Raw genomic sequence first — 26,421 nt, 5'->3', positions numbered from 1 at the left:
CTCTTAGTATTGGCTACTGTTCTTCTCACTCAGCCCTGAATTCCTGAGGACTTTTTGTCTAGCGGTGCTGACAGGGTTTTGTACACCTGTCCTTTCCTTTTCATCTTCTCTACTTCATTTTCCTTTACACTAATATTTAGTCAATTTTTGCTGTTGCTGTTCACTGACCACCATGTGGAATTCTCTGCACAGATCCCATGCCATAATAGCTGTCCTGCTGTGGTTTGGTCACTGCATGGCTGTTGTCCACCTCTTTCTCCATCTGAGCCAACCAGAGGTGAGGAACACCTGGATCTGCCATTCTTTCATGTAAAAAAGAAGAGGTTAAGGGTGTGATAATCAGTGGTAGCCTTGGATATAGCAACTGTGAAATAAAGAAATTAAAGATCTTGCTGGGGATGAGGAAGGAGGGTAGTCAGGTACAAACCCTGGACTTTAGACAAGCAGAGTTTGGCTTATTCAGGGAACTGATAGGTGTGATTCCTTGAGAAACAGCTCTGAAGGGCAAAGTGGCTCGAGGAAGCTGGGAGGTCTTTAAGGACCTTTAAGAGCAGCCTGTTTTAAATGCAGGAAAATGAGCAGATTTATGAGGAGCCCAGAACAGGGTAATCACAGTGGTGGTCCCAGCATCAAAAGGCAATGTACAAGAAGTGAAGCAGGGACAGGCTACAAAGGAGGAGTTCAGAAACATTGCCTGGCATACAGGGAATGGTATCAGCAAAGTCAAAGCTCAGCTGTAGTTGAGATCTTCAAAGGACATGAAGGACAAGAAGAGCTTCTACTATTAGACTAGTAATAAGGCTGACCAAGGAAAATGTATGCTAAGTGGGCTGGGTGATCCAGTGATGGCAGAGACAATAAGTCTGAAGCACTCAAAGCCTTCTTTATTCAGTCTGCATTAATGATGCCTCCATGCCTTGTGATCAGTGAACACATCCAAGAGGAGCAGGCAACAGTGGACGGGATAGGGCCAGGGATTAGTTGAGGAAACTTGACCTGTACAACTCCATGATATCCAACAGATTGCATCTGGGGGAGCTGAGAGAACTGGCCAATCTCCTTTCAAGGCTGCTCTCTCAATAGTCTTGTATTCAGGTTGGGACATTTTGGTTGAAATGGGCTGACAGCCATGTGGGCGGATGATGAGGCTGAGAAGGTGGCTAATGGTTGCTCTTGGCTGTGAAGATTGTGACATTAGAGTGCTGCAGGGATGTGTCATGTGCATCATAGCAGCCGTTCAATCCAGCATCTTCGCCATTGGAGGAGGCAGTGCAGTGCTTGCTTAGAAAATCTACAGATGACACCAGTCTCTGGGTGGAAAAACCAGTTTATATGCTTGTGGACATGCTGGAGGAATGAACCAACAAGAACTGTATGAAAGTCAACTAGGTCAAATGTTCTTCCTTGAGAAAGAGGAGGGCTGCCTGGCTGAGAAGCAGCACTGCCGGAAAGGCCCTGGAGGCACTGGTGGACAGTGAGCTGTGTGAGCAGGAGGTGTCTAACATCATCCAGAGATCTGTGGCCAGGAGCACAGCCAAGAGATTGAGGGACTTGATTACCCTTCTTAGCTCTGTACTGGGTAGCTCAGTGCTAGAGCACTGTGTCTAGTTTTAGGATCCTAAATTCAAGAAAAACAATGGCAAACTGGACTGAGGTCAGTGGATGATTGTCATTGATTGAATGACTGGATCAGCACATGAGGAAAGAGTGAGACAACTGGCCTTGTTCAGGCTGACGGATGGCTCTGAGGGGACCTAGCAACAGCAATGGCTAGCCTGGTCCTAAGAGTGGAGGACCAAGAACATGCACTGCTTTTGGCATTTTACTGGACTGTTACTGGCCCCATGGTAGTCAGTCAGAAATCCTCCTCAAGCCACTCTCTCTTAGGGGCTGTAGGGTGGCACAGTCATGATTTATAAGGAGTGTCAGCCCTTAGCTGTCTTTCTTTCACCATAGAAGCCTCAGTGGTAGAGACACTATTGTCAATAATCTATAGGCTAAAGTTCCTGAGCGGGGAAACTGTCCAGTAGCTCCCAAGTCAGACTTCAGTCACTGCCACTTAAGGTAAAAAATCTGGTTCTCAACAATACCTGTGAAATGTGTGGGTTATGTCCATCTGCCATAGGTAGTAAAAAAGGCTAAGGATCAAATTGAGCTTGTCAGACTTGGGGGAATAAGAGGTCTTGGATTTTGTTACCTGTCTCAAAGACAGAAATTCTAGGGTAGCCTAATTCTCAAGAAGCTGCCAAATCTCTGTTTATTAGTGATTTTTTTTTTTCTTAATCAAGATTGCTGAAACTGTTTTGTTTGTCCTGTTTAGACAGTGAAGAATGCAACTCCAATTGTTCCTGCCTGAAATAGATCCAGTTTTATTTATTGTGTTTTTTCTGGGATATTGGAAGTGCACAACAAAAGGACCTGTGAAAGTTTTGCAGGCCAGCTGTTGTATAAAACAGGTTGAAATTTCATCAGCTTGCTCAGGACCTTGTCCAGGTTCTGAATACCTCCAGCCAAGAATGGACAATCCAGAGCATTTCTTGGCAGCCTGTTCCAAGGTTTTGATACCATGACATGTTTTGTTCGTTTTGTCAGAGTTTTTTTTTTTTTACAAACCAATTCTTACAGGGAATGAATTGCCCCTGCTGTAGTGAGTTTCTGTTGCCTCTCACCCTAATCTCACGCAACTCCACGGGGAGGCTGGCCCTGTCTGTGCTTCACGAGTCCACATAGCTGTCACACTCTCCCACGCGATCTGCTTTTCCCTTTTCTTCTCCAGGCTGGAGAAGCTCTAGCAGCTTCTCCTGGCAGGTCTGTGCTCCAGCCCCCAACATCCTACTGAGCCTCTGCAGGCCTCGCTCCAGGGTGTCACATCTCTGTGCTCCTGTGCCCACCATCCAGATCCAGTTTCACCAGCATGGAGTAGCAAACAAGAGCCTCTTTCCTGGGCTGGATGGCAAAACCCGTGCTAATAGAGCCCCTTTTGCAGCTGACCTTGGCTATGGCTGCCTTACCCCTCAGACTCCTTCTGCACTGTTGTCTGTCCCTCAGGGTGCCCAAGTCCTCTCCTGCCAACCTGTTTCCTACCCCAGCAATGCCCACCTGTCCCCCTGTGCAGTGTGATTCTCTGCCAGCAGCAGAGCTTTCCCGGGCTGAGCTTTACTGTGCTGAAGTGCCCTCCTGTTTCTGCAGCCTGTCAGGCTCCCTCTGCACAGCCCTGCTGCCCTGCCTGCCCTGGGCTCAGGACTCAGCCAGGACCAATGGAGCCAAGGACACCATGGAGCCTTCTCTGTGGCTTTCAACATGAGTGGCAGAACCAAACCCGGAGCTGGGTTTTTTCCTTTAGCTTTCCTTCTGCTCTCATCTTCTTGCAGAAGGCTTCCTCATGGCTTTCCCCAGCCTGCTGACTGCTGTCATTGCCTTCCAAGCAGTCATACTATGACAGCCATAGGAGCTATCCAAAGATGTTGTTTGTATCCCAGAATTTGCAGTGTTGCAGCTGTTCCTTGGTCTCTGATTCTGTCTCACAAGCCTTGCACATCTGTTTACAGGCAGGTGTAGTGGGTCCCCCCCACTGTCTCCCATCATGTCATTCCTTTGACACTGTCTTCACTGTCCCCACTTGCAAGTTGGCCATTTTTTGTCACCACTGATATCATGTGGAAATCGAGGATATAAATGTATAATTTAATAACAATTACTTTTTACTAATCTTTAAAAGTTTGAAATGTTTGAATTTTCATAATAGAAAGATAAACAACTCCAGCCTCAAGAAAGACACTGTCTTACTAATGTTAATAGTAATCTCTTCCAGTTATCCATGGAATTCTAAGATAAAGTATAGCTACATATGTTCAAAACCTTGGCTGATAAGATGCTGGTTCTGCTAGGTGCTTTCTGGAGTTTCTTCAAGAAACTTCTTCATTCTGGCCTTTCTAGATAAAAGCCAGAATGGAGATTTTAAGTATTGAAACGCTCTTTTTGCATCTATAGTTAGAACTTTAGTTAAAAGAGTGTAGAACTGCACAGAGCTATGAACTTTTCCATTAGGGCAAGCCATGCAAGAGAAGGAATTAGGCAGGCTGCACAGATACCTATCCCATAGGCACTCTCATGTCTCCAAAAGATTATTCCCGTAGTAGGATGAGAAAACAAAAGACTGAGAGCTGCCAAAACTGGCCTGAGTCTTTAATCTTGCCCAAAATCCCATCTTTGCTGTGACCATAACACATCCCCAGAGAAGAATACAAACACAGCAAGTACAAGTCTTCTCGCCAGTGCTCTCCCAGCCTGGAGCCATTTGCAGTTCAAGGAATTAGATGCAGTTTTGTTTCTGGCTGATTTTAAAGTGTTTATGTTTTTTAGCATCTTATAATATTTAACATCCAGTTTGGTTATAGGAATGGAATAGGAAATAGCCCTTTCACTTTCATATGGTAAAAGATGTAAAAGTGTGGATTAAAAATATTTATTTAAGTTTTCTTCTGTTTCTACAAACTTCCTAGAAATTTTATTAGATCCTGGGTCTAGTACCCATTGAACCAGCCAGAAAGTTGTATCACCTGTGTTGTATAGGCTGTATCCTAAGGACTCTGTAGGCCTCACCCTGCTTCACCATGTGCCCGGGGGGTTCACACACTGACTCTGATGGAACTTGGAATTAAAGGTCAGAAACTACTTTCTCAGTCCAGAATTTTTAATTGACTGTAGCACAACATCATTAAGTTCTTCAGGCAAGGAACTGAGGAATCTTTTCATCTGTGCAGAACAGGAGAAAAAATATTGGGGTGTTTTGTTGTTTCCAAAGATTTGCACTCACTGCCTTGCTGCCCTTACTCTGCAAGCTGTTGGTCAATTCCTTGATGTTTCCAGGGTAATGCTTGCTCTTCATGCTCATGTTTCTTTTATTATGCTGCTGATACTAACACTTTGAGAAGCATATAAGCAGTTAAAAATCTTCTCGGCTAAAGCTGAGAATAATTTTTTCTCTTTGGCTTCTGCTTTTCCAAAGTATCAGTCTGGTTGTAAGTAGAGCAGGTATTCTACCATCTCAAAACAAAAAGAGTCAGTTGAAAGAGATATTTATTTGATAACCTTAGTCTGTCTAAATACAGCAGGGAGAAATTGTTTGTCTTCAGGCTGGAAAATAAATTTATTAAGAAAGGTATGACAAAAACCTGTAAAACATATAACAAAGGTGCCTAGGGAATGCCTTCCCACTGCTGCTCCAGCAGTGCAGGGAAATGGCATCAAATGAAACTTGCTCGTGGCAGGTTCCAAACAAGCAAAAGGAGGTTCTTCTTCCCACATTGCCTGGTGAGGTTCTGGAATGCTCTGTCTTGGGCTCTTGTGGATACTAAAAGGCAACAACTTTGAAGCCTTGTCAGAGACACAATACTAGGAGAGCCAGCTATTGGCGTGACCTCATGCTATAGTTCTCATGTCCTTGCAGAACACAGGGAACAGGTGCATGCCTAGTGTCTCTCACATAGGTGTTTGTGCCTTACACCAGATATAAACTGTAATTTTAACTGTAACTAACTGATTCTAAAGCAAAACATGAATACCAACTCACTTTTAATTCCTGTGGGACTATTATAGCAGTTAAATATTTTAGTTAAATAATTGAAAGCTAGAGTGATTATTGTAGAAATAGAAAAGGTTATCTATTATATCTATTTTCATTACTTACAGTATCTTTTTATGGTTTTCCTGCATGAGTTATTCCAAATTCAGAACCAACATTTTCATTTAAGGGTATACTTAATAATTTCTAAGCTCAGTTCATTAGGTCTTTCTTCCAACCTACTTCATATCCCTTCCTTTGCTAACTTCCTTGTAAAAGAGAAAATAAAAAGGGGGTTTATCAATAGAACTGATGTATCAAAATACCAATAAAAGTTGGCAGGATCATAAGTTGACACCTGATAGCTGGTCATGTTGAAACTTTGACATGAAGGTCAATTTCACCTCAGCCAGGAAGATGTGCGAACAAAGGCAGGCATCCTGCGTGGCAGTTTTTACTTACAATGGGTGACACTTGTTTTTGAAATGTCATCATGAACACCCCCCCACCCCCCCACCCCCCCCCCCCCACTTTTAGTCTAGGGAGATGCAGCACTTTTTTAGTTTTGAACAGGACAAATTCACTGTACTTTGGATTGGTAGCTAAGCCTCAGTCGAAGAAAAGAGCCATGATTCAGGCTTTGTGGATTCAGGCAGGGTCTTCCAGAATGCATTAGGCTCAGTTCTGTGCTCCTGCTCTTCAGTCTGTGCCTGTCCCATGGTGCTGAGACCTGCCGCATGTCTGGGAGCTGCTGTCGGGGGAGAACTCCTCTGGGCACACCTGTCCAAGGGCTGGGAATGTGTTGGTGTTGCTGTTCTGGGACATGGCAGATTCATGCTTCCAATATTTGGATATTCCTTGCTTCCTTCTCAGATCCGTGAGCTGGTTCCTGAGTCCCAGGCCTACATGGATCTCTTGGCCTTTGAGCGCAAACTAGACCAGACCATTATGCGGAAGCGTGTGGATATTCAGGAAGCACTGAAGAGGCCAATGAAGGTATGTTGTGAAAAATGTGTAGATTGTGTCAGAGGAAGAAAATAAGTCTTGTACTAAATGGTGGAAATACCTTTCGAGTAAAAGTCCCATTAGCAGAAATGCTTTGGAATGGGTTAGGCTGAGCTCCTAAGAGCGAACAGCTGGGAATCGGCATGCATAGAAAAGTGGTAGAGAAAATTCTGTGGCTGTTACCAGCTTTAGCTTCTGAAAATCTTTAATAAGAGGAATAATAGCCTAGGGATAAATAAAGGATAGATAAACACTGGCTTGGGAACTTTGCATTAAAATCATAAAAAATGAGGAAATAAGAGATTAGAGGGGTGTGCTGAAGGTATGCATTACGTTTACAATTCAAATTTGGTCAAAAGTGGAACCTGTGGAATAACAGAACATACAGTGGGAAGAATTACATACAGAAGGTATTATTTGTGTAAGAAAAGAATGGATGATATTTTCTCCTGTTTCTATTAGATAAAGTTCTGCTCTTTGCTTTTCCTAATATCCCACTGAAAAGGTCTGTTTCTAAGTTTTCTGAGTCTATTCATTGGAATCATGGAATAGTTTAGATAAGAGGAAACTGGAAGTTATCTAGTCAGCCTTCTGTTAAAAACAGGGTTGTCAAGGCCTTGTTGAGTTTTGAAAATCTGCAAGGATGGAGGTTTCACAGCATTGTCAGGCAGTCTGTTACATTTTTTTGCCCACTCTCATTGTGAAGAATTTATTTTTGTGTCTTATTTAAGTTCTTGTGACTGTATTGGGTAGTTCATACTCTATTCCTCAAATAATTCCCATAGAATGAAGGGTTTTGTAGTTATATGTCTGTCATGACATAAAGCTGTCATTCTTGTCTGTACCACAGTGATGGGGGTCAGCCCAACAAAGTTCAGTATTCTGTTGTCCATTAACACCTCCTAGACAGAAAGGAAACTGAATCCTGGATAGTCTAAATCATGAGTTCATTCTTAAAAAGTGTTGCACATAATATACAGTACTCTCAGAAGAAATCATTTGTCTTACCTTCTTGTTATGGGTTGAACACCATTCTTTTAAACTAGTTAGGAATCTGGCCATATTTAAAGGTGATTGAAGACTTTGACTTAATTCTTAAATCAGGAAGTTATTTATGCTGTGGCAAACTCTTTATGAATTAACAAGTGCACAAGGTCCGAGCTGTAAGCTGTGCTGTTGAGATATTCAGTGTCTGGGTAGGGAAGAGTGTAGGAGGCACAACAGAAACTGTAGACAGAAAATTCTGCTTCCATCTAGGGCTCAGCAAACATGTTTTAAATATCATTTACCCAGTTAACATCTAGAGAATGATCAGATGAGAACTTATATTCTAGGACTACCTATACATGAATTTGGAAAACAGATGTTTTCCAAATTCATGTATAGGTAGTCCTAGCATATAAGTATCAGACCTGTCAAAATAGGGCTAAACCTAGATAAACTTGGGTTTTTCTTAATGTTAAGTATTTCCATTTTATTGTAGTTGCAAAATTGGTAACAGCAATAGAGGTTATCTCTGCATTTCCTTCTCTTATCAAAGCTTTTTAATTTTAATTTTAATTTTAATTTTGAAACACTTGCCTTAAAACAGTGATTCTCAAACTGGAATTGTAATCCTAGGAGAAATATGAATTTGTCTAAAGTATGTGAAATTATGTAGGTGATATGTAGGATTTCTCAGAGTTATCAACTGTAGTGGCAGTTACAGTGTTTGTCACGGTGATTGAGCTGTAGCTAGAAACAGTTGTAGGGAACCACAGATTTATGATCTAGTGCTGCTCAGGCTGTCAGCAGCCCTCTTCAGCTGCCAGCTTTTCCAGTTTAGATCTTGCCTTGGCAGTTTTCTGCTGGTTGGACACTGCTGTGTACTCTCCTCTTCTTCAGCCAGTCCTGCATTCTTGGATTTCATCTGTCATGAGAGTCTCAGAATTCCTTGTCTGCAGAGTAGCATTAGCAAGTGTCCTTGTACTGACTTCATGGAAGACCCACATGGTCAGAATTCCAGAAAGAGCTTTTAGGAGGTAGTCAGGCAGACAGGGCTGTTTGACAGATACAGCAAACTCCATGGCCTGAAGGAAATGGAAACCATACACCCAACAGACCACTAACTGTCCTTAAATAATGAATTACTGAAAATCTATGCAGCTCTAAGACCATGGTAGACTTTGGGAGTGGATTTATTTGGCTAAGTATAGACATAGCCATTTCATTCATTTATATGTGAGCTAGTTACTCTTGGCTCCCTTCATGGTTGAGAGATTAAGTTGGTGTAGGCAGTGCTGTTCAGGGCACAATTCTTCTCATACAGAAGTGGATGTTTAAAATAATATAGATAAATAACAGTGTAAAAATGCTTATTTCTCTCCATTGTGTAACCCTGAGATAGAAGTTGTCACCATAAACATGATTATAAGACTGAGAGGATTTTCATCCCAAAGCCTGAACCAGGGTCTTCTGACTGAAAGTGGGATGTGACCATGTCACAAGCACGGCTCCTACTCCAAGTCCTGGCACCACAAACAATACTTTCATCTCACCCAAACCAGAGACTGTCATCCAGGGACTGTCATTCTTTTGCAGTGAACTGATGTGAGACATTCAGTTTACCAGATATGTGTGTAGCTGCAATTTCCAAACTAAATGATCTGCTTCCAGGTTCTCCATTTTTAGGTGAAAAACAAGTAGTAGCATCAGAACACCATCATAGTGTCTCTCTCCCTAGTTTTGTGAATTGAGATTTTTTTCCCCCACTTTCAGATTTTAAGATGACTGAGGAATTGATATTGGATTGTTGCCAGAAAGCAATTTGTTTTTTTTTTCTGAAACACTTGTCTTGTGACATAATTCTATGTGTTCTGCTTTTTGCATTATGAGATAAGGAAAATGAAAACACCTTCTCTCTTTTAATCAGTCAGTGTTTTAAATATGTCATTCAGGTTCTTTAATGTTCTCTTTTCTCAGGTAAAAAATTAATTCCTTCCAATCACTGTAGAAAAATAACTTTTCAGTGCAACTGGCTTCTTCTTATTACCTGTCACTATACAACTCCTCGTTCTCTCCTGAGGAAGTACAATATGCAACTATGAAATAAGCTGCTACAGCTGATTTCGTAGACTGTTGTGCATACAAATTTCCATTTTATTCCTCAGTAGTATTTGCTTCACCTTTTTTTGAGTTTTGATGTTGTTGTTTATGCTTTTATAGAACTATCTGCAAGTATTTTTCATATGTTGGTGCAATTTTGAACTTAGTAAGTATTGTCTCATTCCTTTTAATTATTCATTATACTTGTGTAGTCTACTAAGTTACTGTTTTTTCTGCTTTGGATTGACCATTTTTAAGTTCATGTCCATTTTTTTTCAGGAGTTACCTAACTAATTTTGTTTCCTCTACAAATTTTGACATATCTTGCTGCTGCTCTGAGCAAGATGCCTCTATGTTCCAGCTCTGATATGGACATTCTTCATTTAATTTGGGTATTTAATAATGATCAAACAGTGGCCATTGTTTTTTCTGTCTCCTGATTTTTAGTTTCCATGCTACCACTGTTCATTTTGCTTTCTAAGAATTCTTTTTTTTCTGTGAGACCAGGAAATGGTTACTGTATATGCAAAAGGAGAAACACAGATTTCAATCTTTTCTGTGATTTCTGTTTGAGGTTTTTATGCTACGTTGACGTTCATGGAAATTCACCCTTAAGATATCTTAGAGAGCTCTTAACACAGTACTACTTACCAGATTGGCAGTCAGATTTTCTTGAGTCAGTCAGCAGTAGACTATCTACTAATAACTTTGTTCGTTTATTTAAAACCCCAAGCACAACTTCCCTGGAAGTGTCCGGCAGGTTTTGGGTCCACCTGAGAGTTCATTGAAGGAGACTAACTTCAGCAGTTGATGGAGATTTGTCTGGGGGATATAGCACACAGATCGTGGGATCATCAGATGTTTAACTTTCTGATTCAACTTGTTAGGGATTCAATACTAATGGAAACTGAAAAAAAAAAAAGTAACACTGTAAACCAGGGAAGGTTTTCTGAAGGATTTGACAGATTTCCAGCATTTCACCCATTTACTTGAACGTAAAGTTGTATTGATTTGTGTGAAGATGACATCAGAGAACTTGAAGAAGGAACAAGCTCTAGGTGTGCTGCTCCACCATTCCTGTCAGCCTCCCATTCAGATCTGTTTGATTTCACGTGAGCTTGCCCAGCAGTTGTGCTGAGACCTTTGCAGGAGTTCATTGCTGACATGACCATCTGTTACATATGATTGCTTTTTTCCTTTTCATTTTCTCAAGGAAAAATTGTAAGTGAAATACAGTGGGTTTAGGTGAAGACTTTGCATTTTAATATGACTGCTATTTAAAGTTCCTTTTGCTGAAGCTGAGTCAAAGATCAGTGTCTTGCTCTAAGAGAGCAAGGAGATCAAGCATTTACTGATTTTTGGATAAGAGATTATTTGACTCACAATGTTGATCAAGTCTCTGTGAAGTTCCCTGTGCTTAGCTTTGCCTTTTTGGGTAGTAAAGTTCTGGTGTCTGAAGAGATGAAACGTTATGCTTTCTTTTTGCCCTAGAGCTGTAAGTCTTCTCTTTAGTTTTTGCTCCCAGCTACTGAGAATCCTTTGGTTGCTTGCTCTTCTGTTCTCTGAGAATCCACCATACAGAGAGGAGAACAGATTTTAGGTCTGTGTGATAAAGCACCAGGCGAAGAAGTTTGCAGAATTTATTGAAGGGCAGTGGCTTCTTGCCACTGCTTTATTTAAGCTGCAAAACATTCAAGTTGCTCATAAATTTTATCATTTCCTGCCTGGATGAGATGGAGTTGCTCAACTGGAAACAGAAGAATATGTCATTCTGAGAGCCTTCTGGATATGAACTTGACATTGTTGTGGAACACAGGGCTACTGAGAGTGAACCAAATGTAGTGGTTTTTAGTGTGTATCAGCAGCTGAAGAGACTTTATGGTCTCTACTCTAAAACCCCACCAAGCACCATGTTGGTATCTTTATTTCTTGAGCTCAGTTTTGACTATATCCCATCTCTGAACTGGTGTCTTCCAAGACTGGACATCCTTATGACAGCAGTATAGCTGGAGTTGTTGTTGGATCCCTTCATGTGGGATTCATTCTGTACTCTTGGGTCTCTGTGAAGGGTCTTGCTTTGCAGGCTCGATGGTAGTGTGAATCAGCTGCCAGGAGAACAGTCACAGTAGGAGAGAAGGAGCTTAAAGGTCCAAAGTAACTGTTCCTGGCTGTAGAGCCACAGTTATGAAATTTTGCTAGGGATTTCTACATTTATTTTCTTTAAATTCCACTGCACAAAGTATGCATTACCACTGTTGGTAATAAGGGTATGTAAGGCAAGTTCAAGAGCCATGGTCTAGTTCCTGGACCTGGAAGGGGAGACGGCCTCCCAAAATGTCTGGGAGCAGAAGAGCTACCATTCCCAGGTAGCTCTTATAAGGAGCCAGTGGTGCTGGTGACACTAGATGCCTGTTAAGTAAAAGCCTGCTTGTGTATGTAAGTACAGTTCTGCAAGTAATTCAGGTGGGGATAAAATTCAGGAATGTTGCATAAAATGTCCAGGGTGATTGGAAGAGTTTTGAGTTTAGAAATGTGAAGTCCTTCACAAATCCACCACATTAAATAGAGTTTTGGGGTCAATAATATAATTATATTATGAAAGAGCACTTTGGCAAGAGAAATCTTGTGGGAAAGGATGGTGAAGACATGGATTCACAAGAATGGTTTTTCTGTTAATCTGCCTGTTCTTACCTGTGTAAACCTATCATTCTCTGCACTGATGGCACTTTGGAAAATCCTGTTCCCTGTCAGAGCATACTGTTGACACTCCATTTCTATCAAACCTCTCTGTTACTCCAGATTTGGCAAAATGCAGTAATTTTCCTGTTCCTCTTCAGCCATACATCTCTGCCTTTCCCATACCTCTATGCCAGATTATGCTGTATAATCTGCTGTATGTTACTTGTTCTCTCCAATGTGTGTATAAACTTTACAAGATCGCTCCTTTCTTAACGTTGTTTTGTTGGCATTAATTTGACAACTGTAGCCTTTTTGACATTGTATTCTACATAGGTATTGGAGATTAGAGTCCCAAAGTAATGATTTGTAACAATCTTTCCTGGAATCCATGCATCAGACTTAATAGCTGGGTTTTCCACATGATGCATGGGAGGAAGGGCACTGAGAAATGATACAGCCATAAGCTACTACAGTTTCTGGAAAACTTCAGATGGTCTATAAAAATGACAATGTATTAGCATTATTTTATCTCTGAGAGACTTGAGCACCCGGGTTAGGGATGAAGCAGGGTCCTTCTTTCACTCAGGTCTCCCAGCAAGCTGGAGCTGCAGCATGTTTGCTCAGAGTGAAGGCAGGTGGGGAGAAGAGGAGGATAAGGCAGTCGGTGTGTGTGTGTTGGTGTGTTCAGGTGTGTTTGCAGGATTGTTACTAGATGCTGCATGATGGTAGTATGCAGATGGGCAGAGATGTGCCTGGCAGGTAATTTGCAGCATGAGCTGTATTTGTGACTGCCATTTTCAAGTCTGAACTGATTCAACTATGAAGGACATTTGTGTTGGAATAGGGTTGCAGCTGAATTTTAGCAGTCTAGCTAGGTTGAAGCCAGAAAGGACATAATATCATGCTTTACTCACAATGATTTCTCAGCTATCTAATCCAGAAGTATAGGATGCATCACTTCTTAGGCATGGCGACCTCCCATCTTCCTCCATTTACAGTGAATTTCAGCATGTTTGTATAGCCAAGAGTTTTTGAAAGGAATTTTCAGATTCAGCTCTTCAGTATATTTTTGTGCATGTAACAGAATCTTAAATTGTAATACATCTGGTGCAGCTGTACAAAACATGGAGAATCCCTGTTACGTGTGCAATTATCACCTTTCATGCATCTTCCTTAGATCCTGAACTTAAACTGGATATGTACTTTTCCCTTCTCTTTGTGCATAACAGCAAAAGCGGAAGCTGAGACTTTACATCTCCAACACATTTAATCCTGCAAAATCAGACGCTGATGACTCTGATGGCAGCATTGCTTCGTGGGAGCTGCGCGTGGAGGGGAAGCTCCTGGATGATGTATGACTTATCTCTGCTTCACTGGGGCTGGCAGGATCTAAAGATTGTCCTTTGGGGTAGTAGGTTTTACTGGGGACATCAGCTGAGACGAGACATATCTGAATGGCAGTGTTGACTCGTTGCTGCTGGGAAGGCACTGTGCCCAACCCAAGTGAGGGATAAGGCCCTAATGGGAATGTTGGAGAGTGCAGCAGAAAATGAGGCGGAAAATGAGAAACATAAGGACAGGAGAGGCAGGAGGAAGTGAAGAGAAGAGGGCTGAGATTAATCGCTTTAAAGAGATGTCAAGGTTCAGGTTATAGCAGATGTGGTAATTCTGGCCTACAGTGGGCATTGTATCTTGTGAAGAGCAGGATAACAGGGAGAAGGCAGTACTTCATATTCTTAGGGGGTACAACACGGTGTGTGAATGGTTAGAGCAAGGATGGAAGAAACATTTTACCATGATGAAGTCCTCAGAAGCCTCAGTGGTGGATTTAGCTGTCCTTGGGGAAGGCTGAACTTTGCTAATAAAGGCATCGTCTATTTGAATAGATTTCACAAGCTATTACTTATAGGCTAAACAGATGGAGAACATGCATGCATGGAGAGGGTAAGGCTTTCAGTCTGTCTGGAGGTAACTGTACATAAATCAGAATCTTGCTGGAGGAGGAAGTAGTGATAAAGTGCAGCATCTGGGAATTGAAGTTAGACAAGTTCAGTTTAGAAATTAGAGCATAAATTTCAATAAAGAAAGAGATTCTTTATTGGAACAACACAGCTTTTCAATTGCCAGCATTTTTTTAATAAAGTATTATCTGCATTAAATATAAATAAATAAATTGGAATCCTGTGGTCTGTGTTCTGTGGAGTCAGCTAATGATAGACCTTCTAGTTTTTAATATAGACAGTATGAGCTGCGCAGTAAAAAACAAATACTGATAATTAAATGAAAATAAAATACTTCATAGGAAATAGTTTTGCTTAGTGTATGACCAGTCTGAAAAATTTACTGTAATCTGATAAATCAGACCAAGAAATTAGCATCCATCAAAAAAAACAAAACAAACAAACAAAAAATAAAACCCAAAAAAAACAGGCTGTTAAAAAGAAAGGTATCCAGAGGATTTAGGATCATAGAATGGTTTGGGTTGGAAGGGATCTCCAAGACCATCTCATTCCATCCCACTGCCCTGGACAGGGACACCTTCCACTAGCCCGTGTTGCTCAAAGCCCCATCCAATCTGGCCTGGAACATTTCCAGGGATAGGGCAGCCACAGATTCTGTGGACAAACTGTGCCTCACCACCCTCTGAGGAAAAAATGTCCTTCTTAAGACCAGTCCAAACCTAAATCTTTCATTAAAACCATTGTAACTTACCCTGTCACTACAGACCTTGGTAAAACGTCTCCCTTGATCTTTCTTACAAGACCCCTTTAAATACTCCCTGCAACCTGTGTTTCTCTGGGCTGAACAACCCCACCTCTCCTGTCCTCACAGGAGAGGTGCTCCAGTCCTGGGATAGTTTTCATGGCCATTCTCTGGATCTTTCTCATAGATGCCATGTTCACCTTACAGACCAGTCCTTTTCAATAACATTAAGAGTCAAGTAAATCTTCCCAAAAATATGCACTGTTCCACTACTGTAGAGATTTTTGCATCTTAGCCTGTTTTTGTCAGAGGGAGAACTCAATTAGATTGATCACACTTGTGGTTTACATGGGATTTAATGTTCAAGACAGACTGAGAAGTCTACAACACAAGCTAACAAATGCAGCCTTATACATGTCTGGTTCTTCTGCTTGTACAGCTCAGCAAACAGAAACGGAAGTTTTCATCTTTTTTTAAGAGTTTGGTTATTGAACTGGACAAAGATCTTTATGGACCTGACAATCATCTTGTGGAGGTGAGAAGGCTGTGCACCCTTTGTGTACAAACCAGTTGCTGGCACACATAAACACCTGGCAGCTGTTGCCTCCCTTGTTTAAGGGACTTGTCATTCATTATCTCATTTAAAGTACTTTCAAAGTTTTCAAAATTCCATTATCCTTAAGAATGTTTGATAAAGGAATCTTCTCTAAAAACATAAATGATTTAGTGCTGCAGTGCACACCTTAGAACAGAGTGTATGAAAAGATTAAAATATTGTGCACATTTCCTAACATGTAAAGTGTGTTAACAGCAGAGCAGATTCTGCAGTGAAGCTGAATTGAAATGACTGAGGGGGTGGATGTGGCGCGGGGGGGGGGGTGTTGTGGTTTGGTTTTGTTGTTGTCAGGTTTCTTTTTTAGATTGCAAGATCTTCAGAAAGCTTGCACTTGTCTGAGACTGCTCAAGATGCACCTCTGTGGACATCAGTGAAAAAAAGACCAACAATTTTGTTTTTCCCTTTGTTAGTGGCACAGAACTCCCACAACCCAGGAAACAGATGGCTTCCAGGTGAAGAGACCTGGGGATGTCAGCGTGCGATGCACATTACTTCTCATGTTGGACTACCAGGTCAGTGCACTGCTTTTAGCCTGAAACATACAGCCACTGGGACCTAGTGCAACTGAGCAAACCCATCTTGTCACACACCTCAAAACCCAATATACTTGTCCTTGCAATGTCACATGGTTCATTGAAGTCAGAATGATACTAAATGGATAGATTATTTAAAATTTAAAGGGGACAAATCAAGTGAGTTTCTAATATAGTCTAGCAAAATATTGGTCTTGGCATTATGGTAATTAGTATTTTTATTGCCCATCTGCAGAAAAAATATGCATTTCCTCCTCTAGATTCTTAGAGAATAGTCAGATAGGTTGTACACAAGTTATGCGTGTGGTTCTTTAAAAAGCTATTCAGAGAAGCTTTTGCTAGTGATACCTGAACTAGCTGTGTAGCTGTGGCAGCCTTACCTCGGCACAAACGATGGATACTGCAGTTGTGGAGCTCGCTTATCTGACTGAAACTGTCCCTGAAGAAATGTTGCTGTCTTAAGGAAACTGTTAATTGTTAAACTCCACTGCTGCCATTAGATGGGATCCCCTTTTCAATGACAGTTCAGGCTCAGATGCATTTTGATCGTGTAACTTTAAGAACTTGTTCTCTGCCACCTTCTTTTGCCTCCAGGCAAATAGCATCTATTCAGGATATAGACATTCCATTTTATGTTAACAGAGAGAAAACTTTATTAGTTTTAGGGAGCATATGGGCTAACTGAAATACTGATATAGGCAGTGAGAATTTTTGCTATTAAGACAATATGAGGATGTTTGTTATGCTCAGCATTATTATAAATTTATGCTTTAAAATAGATGTTCTTTTGTTCTTAGGTCCTGATTTGTTATAAAGCTAGCTTTGGGTGAACTGCCACCCATCAGAGTAATCCTTGCTTAATAATGTGGTGAATAGTAAACCTGAGTATGAGCACACATTTGAAGAAGCATCCAATTCCAAATTATCCAAGGTTTATGTTACAAGAGACGGAGAACAGGGAAGTTGAATTGTATCACTGAGATCAGGAAAAGAAATAAAATCCATTGACTGGTTGTGGTTGGGTAAATTTTTTGGTGTGCACCAGAATGTTCGTGCTTGAACAGAGTTGCAAAACAGTGTGTTGACGTGAGACAGCAGTTATTAGCAGCTGTGGAAGCATCATCCTGCCTTCCTTCTCTCTCTCTGTGGTTAACTTCCAGTAGTTGAGGGGAAGGGCTGTTCTTTTTCTTCTCTCATTCCCAAAAGTCAAATTCTTCCTGAGTCTTTGTGCAAGTTTTTATTATTTGACGCATGTGCTACAGGTAGTCTATGTGCACAGCACAGGTACAATGTCCTTCTTCCAGAGCACCAATGGTGGGACACAAAAATACAAACTTGTATTTTTGCAATCTCTGTCACTGAATGGGATACATCTCCTGAGGAGCAGAGTCCCCCGAGAATGAAAACTGAGCCTTCATCCTTGCATGTCTGTCTGCTTTGCTCTGTACTGCCACCTTGTTGGCTCTCTGTTCCAGCCACCCCAGTTCAAGCTGGACCCGCGGCTGGCCCGTCTGCTGGGGATCCACACACAGACACGCTCGGCCATCATCCAGGCTCTCTGGCAGTACATCAAAACAAACAAGCTGCAAGACTCCCACGATAAGGAATACATTAACTGCGACAAGTACTTCCAGCAGGTAACTCTTCTTTGGACACAGTAGCTCTTTAGAAGCAAACTCTAATATCCAGCCACAAATTTGGGGTGAATGAAAATGACTGATTTTTATTTTCCCTTGATGATTTGCGGTATCCTCAGTACTGAATGGCTTTCAGCAGCCACTATGTGCCATGTGTTGTCAAAACCCCCTACATCTGGTGGTTCAGCACTTCCACAGAAGTTGTGGCCTTTCCAGGAAGGAGGATTTCTGGATTGATTTGATGAGTTTTTTTCCTCCGTTGTATCATTTTATGCTAAGAAATAGTCTGCTGATTCTGATTGACACATCATATGTAGACCTGTTTTCTTCCCTTCTCTTTCCCCATTTATGAAGGAAGAAGACATGAAAGATACAATTAGAATAGCTGTTTTTTCGTAAATCTTCTTCAGATAATGAAATGCCCTTAAATATCTCCATGATCTTTTAAAGTAGCATGTTAAGACTTTTTGTCTTGCACAGTGACCTCTAGAATTAACCAAGAAGGACACATAAAAGCATTTCCACCCTTTCTGTAAATATGATTATGGGTTTTTTTTTGAAAGGTAATATTAACTGAGCTATCACTGTCTTACCTGGCTTTGTTTTTCAGGCGCACATGACTTACTTTGAAAGTCATTGAAAGTAGGGTTTGTGAAATAATTCCATGTAAGGAAAGGACTGGCAATTACAATGAATGAATAATGTTTTAGCAAGCAATGAAAGTAAATGTTGTGATGAAACTTGTATATATTTTTCTTTTTATATTTTTATTTTCTGTTATTAATTTGCCCTACAACAGTTCAAAGTAGCCAATGCTTCAAGTAAATTTCAAGATACCTCTGCACATTTGCGACTACAAAATGCAACAAAATAATTGTGAGATTCATGGGTATTTTTAGGGATATAGAACCAAAGTGATCAGGATTATATAGTCATTCTCTTGTTTGTCTGGGTTTTGGTTTTTTGAGGATTACAGCATGTAGACTTCTTCACAAATAGTGAAAACTCCATATTAAAACCATGTAAGAATTTTTGGCAAAATGACAATTCTGTTTGTTCTCTTGATTAGATTATTTGATTTCCATTCTTTATTTATCTATAGCAAATTTAGATTGAGTTTTGTTTCTGCTAGCTCAAAGAGGAAATGGGAAAGGGGAGGTAAAAGACATTTGAAAAATCATGAGCAGAAGGAAAAATGTGAAAAAGGAGTAGTTTTTTATATTTTGGTCAATAATTACAGTTCATCAACTAAAACTGGCAGGTAGCAGATTGGAAACAAACAAAAGGTCTCAAGCACATTTAAACTTCAAAACTCCTTGCAATAGGACCTTGCAAATGCTAAAGTGTATTAGTGTATATAGGTATAAAGTGTATATAGGTTCCAAAAGTGACAAACCAATGGATGAAGAATCTTGGGCTGTTTTAAATGCAAAGCTGTGGAAGTTGGGGGAGTTTTTTTGGGGAAGAACCAGTATATGTTTCTCCTGTTCTTACAGTTTTCCTTTACTATCCACTTTTAGCCACTACCAAGGGCAGGATAGTATGGTAGATTTGTAGCAGATCCTTTGTGTGGCCCTGTACAGATGTACCTATGTTATTTTTAGTAAGCAGGAGAGCCTCATCAATTTTATTTATTTTAACTTTCAGTTTAAGAACTTTATTAGAGTAAGAAGTTGTTGAAGCTATCTTCTCATGCATCTCATTAGAGACTTACTTGCTCTTAGGTCTCCTTTGTCTTAGAATTCTGCAGGAATGCTGTGACACCTGAAAATTGTCTTCTCATCCTCAGAAGATGGGTTAAATGAAAGAGTTTGGATGTAGCTGATTGGTTTTCTAGAAGACTGAATCTCACACCCTGCAAGAGCTGACTAATCTGGAATAGTTTAATAAGAATTCAGTGCTTGCACTGATCTGAATTATAAATGGGATTGTTTTGTGTGTTTCTGTTTTCCTTAGGTCTCTGGCAGAATTGTCCTAATTAGGTGATCTTGCTTTCAAAACTGACACTACTACTTAGGAATCTGAATCCCTTTACAATAAATGAAATATTTCATTATGATTTTTTTTGTTGTTTTTCACTCTGATACTCTCAGGTTGAGAGATGGAGGGCAAAGGAATTGGGTTAGTAATGCCTTCCAGTCTGATAATATTTCTGTAGATTCTATAGTTTTAGCCACATAACTCCTGGAAAGAAAAGTGTTGTCCTGGCTGGAATATGTGTATCATTCAGGGGAGCAGTGCACAATGCGCCAGTGGCTCTGCATTCCCTTTGAGATACCAATCTTCTCACTTGCTATGCCAGTTTTTCTGAATCCCACACTGCTGTGTTGTGCTTATGTCTAAGGGCACAAGACAGTACAGACTGAAAAATGATCACTGAACGAGTTACCTGACCCACCAGGATAACTGTAGCCAGAGAGGCTTTCAGAGCCTAACTTAGCTTAGACCACTAACTCCAGTTAGGCAGGAATGTGAGAAACTTTAGGAAAATTCCACTCAGCCTTAGTTTGCAGTCTCACATCCTCCTCTCACTAGCGTGTGCCCTTGATCCCTTTTCCCTTCTTAAAGCTCTTGTTGCTCAGGCAAGCATCCATGTTAGGAATTTGACATGAGTGCTGAGCCAATGATGAGAGCAGATGGCATGGAGCTTAGTGTGGAGAGATTTTGAGTGGGAATTCCACAGTCATCTCTGTCAAGTGTCAGAATTCAGACCTCAAATAAGGAGTGAGCTGCAGACTCAGTAAGTTTCATCATGTCCTTGTTCTTCAGAAACTAGCTAGCTGAATTCCTAGATGCAGGCAAGTCCAACACAGCTTTTAAAGTTGGTGAAAACAGATCTTTTTCTGTTTAAAAACAATGTTTACATTAGCAGGGAGATTTGAAATCCATTTCTTTTTTTCCCCCCCACTTGTGTAACAAGCAAAAACAAGAAAAAAGGTTCAAAGGTGTTTCAAAAGCAATAGAACCTTGCAAATGGTTCCTAGAGCTGGCTCCTAGGTATTTCTCCTGCCAAATTCACTCACGTGAGAAAACTGTGAATTTCAAAAGATACCCTATGTGAGGACCCCCAGATGTCTATTGTATGTCTATTCTACAACCTGAGAGTCCTTTTTCAACCCTGCCTGCATCCTTTGTCTCTGGAGCTGCAAAGGTTGTTTCTGTTTATAGATACAATACTATGAGTAGTGTATCTCTACTGTCAGGTGAAAATAGTTTCCCTAAGAGGCATTTGCATAGGCCTGAACATTTTTACAAATTGCCTCCATATAAAGGCACATTTTAAGGCAACTGTTAATATATAGGTTTTTATATATTTTTTTTTAAGGTCAGTTTAAATGGGATATCTTTAGAGAAAAGTCTGTTTGCCTGTTCAGAGCATTAAAAATCACAGTAGAAGACAAAGGCTGAAATAATCATATTTCTGAAAACTCAAGGTATAAAGAGTGTTGTTTCTATATTCATGTTAATGCACTGCCATTGCTGTCAGAAAATTTCCAAACTCTACAGCTTTTAACTCTTTCCAGAATTTTTTCCTTTTTTTTCTTTTTTTTTTTTCCCCTGAATTCAGCAGAAATTCATTGTGTGATTTCCAGGGTTGTCGTGTGCAGAGCCAGGAGCTGAACTCAATGACCCTTGTCAGTCCCTTCCCACCCAGGATATTCTATGAGTCTATGATTCTATTTAGCTTCAGGACCATAGTAACCATAAACTGTTTTTTTGGAAACAGGTGGATCCCTCCCAAGAGACTGTTCAGGCTTTGGTTAAAAATAAATAATATCACATTGACTTTATTTTTCTGTAATCCTGAAAAACCCACAATTTGCAAATGGTTTTAAAATCCAGAAATGTTTTCTTGTATTTTTCTTTAGCACAAAATACTGCAGGAAACATTCATTGGGGGGGAAAACGCAAACTGTTTTTGTGTGTTCTCCAGTAAAAAAAATTAGTCATTTTCTTTACAATATGCTGCTGTAAACCCTTAGTAAGAGAGGGAGTATTTGCTTTTCTCCCATCATTGATACAGTTGGTCCTCATATCCCAGTGAAGAGTCCTGTTCCCTCCAGTAGCTAAACCAAAAGTGAGACACCTGAAATTGTCATGACCTTCTGGAAGCCCAGATGAAGGTGCAGGGACAGATGTGGCCAAAAATTTAATCTGTGCAAGTAACCTGAATTACAGCTTTCAAAACCACCTTCTGTAATTGCCTCAGTTCCTTGTGAGCTGCAGATTCTTTACTTTATCATTTAACTGCAAGGTAGGTTTTGGACAAACAAAATTTGTTGTTTATTGTGTTACAGATCTTTGACTGTCCACGGCTAAAGTTTTCTGAAATTCCTCAAAGACTCACTAACCTACTGCTGCCGCCAGACCCGATAGTGATAAACCACATCATCAGGTAAGCTGGTTGGTCAGCTCAGCACTGTCCTGTGCAAAGCACTCACTAGATAAAAATACAGAAAGAGCTGCAGTAGCTGTAGGGACCAAAATCCAGTTTTTATAACTTCCATAACTTTATAACCTTGGACTTTGTTGTGTGTTCGTTCTATATGTCATTCTAGTTCGTGTAATTCTGAGTTATTTTCACTAGCACAGCACCAATTTTCTAGGAGTATGAAAAACAGCTTTTATATTTACTAGAATACTATTAGTTGGGCTTTTTCCTAAGGAGAGACGAATGAAAGTTTGAACCCACAAAAGAGTAAAAAAGAAATTGAAATTAGGTATTGTGTATCATGGACAATCATTCTAATCATTGATATATTATGTAAAATGTACAACAGCATTGCGATTTCAAATGCAGTGCCAGTCCATGCGTGCTTTGTTGGGATTGGGTCAGCTCCTTGACTGTTAGTCTTATCCTGAGAATGCCAAGGAGTCAGGACATCTCCAGAGATTAACAACAAAGAATGCCTGGATTCAGAGGAGGTCAATTGTGACCAAGATACTGAGCCCTCATATCCATGTCAAAACAGATGTCTTCCTGGCATAGCAGATGAACACAACTGTCAGCTCTCAGGCTCTTCCAGAATGTGCCTTATTTAAGTGACAGCAGTGTACATGGAGGAGGGGGATAAAAAGACTTCTGGGGATTGCAACTTTACTGTTCATATATTTCAATCCTTTCCAAGTTTCTTTGTGGTCAGGGTCAAAACTCTAATTCTGGATGTTTAAAAATTAATATTACTTAGGTTATTGATTTGATTTCCTACAGAATATATACAATATATTTTTTAGCAGATGTTTCTGAATTTGCTTAAAATTGGGCTCTTTATTTTAAATTTTCACATATGTGATAGGGAGTTTAAATATTACATAGGCTATGGAAATAAAGTTTGCTTTTTGATTAATTTGAATGTATCAAATAGAGTAATGAAGAAACAGCTTGGTGGCCATGCAGATTGAGAGCTGTGTATGTACTGTCACTGGGCACAGCTCAGTGACCTGTTTGATGGACCACAAAAAAGCTGAGCTCCTCAAAGATAGATAGTCATTGCTTAGAGAAAAAATGGCAAGGAACTGATGATTATGTTTCTTGGCAGAGAGATAACAAAAAGGTACTGGAGGAAGTGTTTTTTGTCAGGTACCAGCTAAAGAACAGATGTGTGTTACAAAGCTACAGCTTTGTGTCTAGCAGCACTCTCTGATATGCTGTGTGCACCACACAGCACCTGACAACCTTAAATGGAACTGACGTAATGGTGTGGACAAAGGAAGAACTCATTTCCTGGGAACAGATAGTACTTTTGCAGTGAAGTCTTTACAGTGTTGGACTAAGCTAAAATAAATCTGGAGGTCTGTCCCTGAATTTAAAGAAACTAAGCAATTTTTAGACTCATAAAGTCACAGAATAGAAGGGATTACTGATCGTCATTGAGAGCTCCCCCATCCAAACTCAAATTAGGCTCAAAGTCTGTCCAGGATACTTAAGGGCCTGGTCCAGCCAGGCTTAAAACAGGGTCTCACAAATGCTCTCCCCTGTCGCTCTGCATTCAGTTTTTTAGAGTGAATGTAATGAACCACTGAAACAGTATGCCAAGGGCCTGTCCTGGTTTAATCCAGTCTTCAGCCTGTCCTTGCTTAATCCAGTCTTAATCCATCCATCATTCTCTCTCCAGCAGGGCAGGGGGACGCATTGAAAAGGTAAAAGGGAGAGAAAAACAGTATAACAATGATAATGATGATGATGATGATGGTGATGAACAAAATCCAACACTACGAACGATACAGATGAAAACTGTTGCTCACCACCAACTGACTGATGCCCAGCAAGACCCTGAGCAGTGAACACCTGCCTCAGTTTACTGCTCAGCATGGCACCACATGGTTTCGAATATCCCTTTGGTCAGTTGGGGTGAGCTGTCCCAGCTGTGTCGCTTCCCAGCTCCTTGTGCACCCCAGCCTCCTCATGGGCAGGAAGTGTGAGGAGCTGAAAAGGTCTCAACAGGCTGCAAGCAACGATCAGCAATAATGAAAATATCTCTGTGTGACCAACCGTTTCCAGCACAAATTCACAAAACAGTCCCATACCAGCTACTATGGAGAAAATTAATTCTGTCCCAGTCAAAAACAGCACACTAGTACAGGGAATTTTTCATCACTAGTGATTGTAAATGTATGTGCTCATAATCCAGATAACGCCTCAGGCCTGCCTTTTACAGGAAGATCAAGTAGATCACAATTATTCATTCTAGTTTTAAAGGATATGCACAGGGATAAAAATGTGAAATATTCTAAACTCATTCTAGAAATTTTAATAGTATTGCAGAATCGCAATGCAATGGGGTTGAAGTAGACATAAAATAGAGATGCTGGTAGAAGTCAAATCTTACCTGAGCTCAAGCTACAAGTGGAGATTTTCTTGAGTTGCACTCCTAATTGCAGCTGACACACCTAGAATCAGAGGTAAATAGAATAACCTCTGTGGGATTTCCACTTCTGCAAAGAAGCGAGACATCTTCCACACTATTAAAGAACACAAGCAGACTGCAAAGCATAGCCCTCCGATATTCTTCTAGTATAAACAGGCTATCTCTGTTTGACTACTGTCATGATTTTCTAGAAACCAATTCCTTATAGCTATTGCAGCTTCTCCTGGCAGGTCTGTGCTCCAGCCCCCAACATCCTACTGAGCCTCTGCAGGCCTCGCTCCAGGGTGTCACATCTCTGTGCTCCTGTGCCCACCATCCAGATCCAGTTTCACCAGCATGGAGTAGCAAACAAGAGCCTCTTTCCTGGGCTGGATGGCAAAACCCGTGCTAATAGAGCCCCTTTTGCAGCTGACCTTGGCTATGGCTGCCTTACCCCTCAGACTCCTTCTGCACTGTTGTCTGTCCCTCAGGGTGCCCAAGTCCTCTCCTGCCAACCTGTTTCCTACCCCAGCAATGCCCACCTGTCCCCCTGTGCAGTGCGATTCTCTGCCAGCAGCAGAGCTTTCCCGGGCTGAGCTTTACTGTGCTGAAGTGCCCTCCTGTTTCTGCAGCCTGTCAGGCTCCCTCTGCACAGCCCTGCTGCCCTGCCTGCCCTGGGCTCAGGACTCAGCCAGGACCAATGGAGCCAATGACACCATGGAGCCTTCTCTGTGGCTTTCGACATGAGGGGCAGAACCAAACCCGGAGCTGGGTTTTTCCTTTAGCTTTCCTTCTGCTCTCATCTTCTTGCTGGCAGCCACACAGCACAGATTCTCAGAATGTTTGAGGTTGGAAATTATCTGGTCAGTGCCCTCCCCTGCTCAAGCAGAACCACCCTTAGCAGTTTGGCCACAGCCATGTCCAGATGGCTTTGGAGTATCTCCAACATGGGACTCTCTGGTCTGGGGGAAAGGCAGATGGGCTTTGAAGGTCTTACTGCAACTTGTGCTATTGCTTGGTCATCCTTACAGTAAAAACATGTTTCCTGGTTCAGAAGGAGCTTCCTGTGTTTCAGTTTGCACCAACTGCCTCTTGTCCTGTCACTGGGTACCACTGAAAAGATCCTGGCTCTATCTTCTTTAAACCCTCCCTTCAGGTTTAGGTAAGTTCCCTCCCCACCAGCCTTCTGTTTTCTAGGCTGAATAGTCTCAGACCTCTCAGCCTTTCTCAACTGTGAGGTGCTTTAATGCCTTAATCATCTTCACAGACCTTTGCAAAATTCTCTCCATATATATATAGCAGCTCCATATATCTCTCTTGCACTGAGGAGCCCAGCACTGAATGCAGTACTAGAGGTGTTCTCATCGGTCTTGAGAGCAGAGAAGGATCACCTTCCTCCACCTGCTTATAACGCTCCTAATGCAATTCCATCCCTGGAAGTTCTTCCGCTCCCCCAAGTTGGTCAAGCTCAATTAGATCCTTAGCAATTTTTCTTTGCTACCTACTGCTGATGCTCACAACCCACACATTTGACATGTAGGGTTGAGGAGCTAGCATCTTTATATTGCAAGTGACAGTGATTGAAGTCTGATTTACCAACTACTGCGGTGAAGACTGTTTTCTTGTTAAGAAACTTTAGACTAACAAAGTAAATGTTAAGTCTAAAAGTTGGCAAACTAAAGATAAATTTAGGACAGGATAAGCCAAAGAATGATACTGGCATTTAGTGTATCAGGTCTCAGAGGATGTTAGA

The 26,421-nt window shown here is 41.0% G+C and overlaps 1 protein-coding gene across 5 annotated transcripts in view; it reads left to right on the top strand.

The window, feature by feature from the left end:
- Positions 1-26,421, top strand: part of SMARCD3 (SWI/SNF related BAF chromatin remodeling complex subunit D3) — a 79,420-nt gene that overhangs the window by 47,516 nt on the left and 5,483 nt on the right. For 3 of the 5 annotated variants that reach the window (XM_085561972.1, XM_085561976.1, XM_085561935.1), the window contains 7 exons: positions 6,437-6,559; positions 13,561-13,683; positions 15,474-15,569; positions 16,061-16,162; positions 17,659-17,820; positions 22,119-22,216; positions 25,744-25,830. In XM_085561972.1, coding sequence (XP_085418098.1) covers positions 6,437-6,559; positions 13,561-13,683; positions 15,474-15,569; positions 16,061-16,162; positions 17,659-17,820; positions 22,119-22,216; positions 25,744-25,830 — 791 coding nt within the window. The remainder of the gene's footprint in view (positions 1-6,436; positions 6,560-13,560; positions 13,684-15,473; positions 15,570-16,060; positions 16,163-17,658; positions 17,821-22,118; positions 22,217-25,743; positions 25,831-26,421) is intronic. The other 2 variants (XM_021539005.4, XM_021539003.4) reach the window with 1 other exon arrangement.

The sequence above is a fragment of the Lonchura striata genome, chromosome 2 (assembly GCF_050655825.1).
Source record: "Lonchura striata isolate lonStrDom1 chromosome 2, ASM5065582v1, whole genome shotgun sequence".
In the NCBI taxonomy this organism is placed as follows: Eukaryota; Metazoa; Chordata; class Aves; order Passeriformes; family Estrildidae; genus Lonchura; species Lonchura striata.
This window is presented reverse-complemented; position numbering and strand designations above follow the sequence as displayed.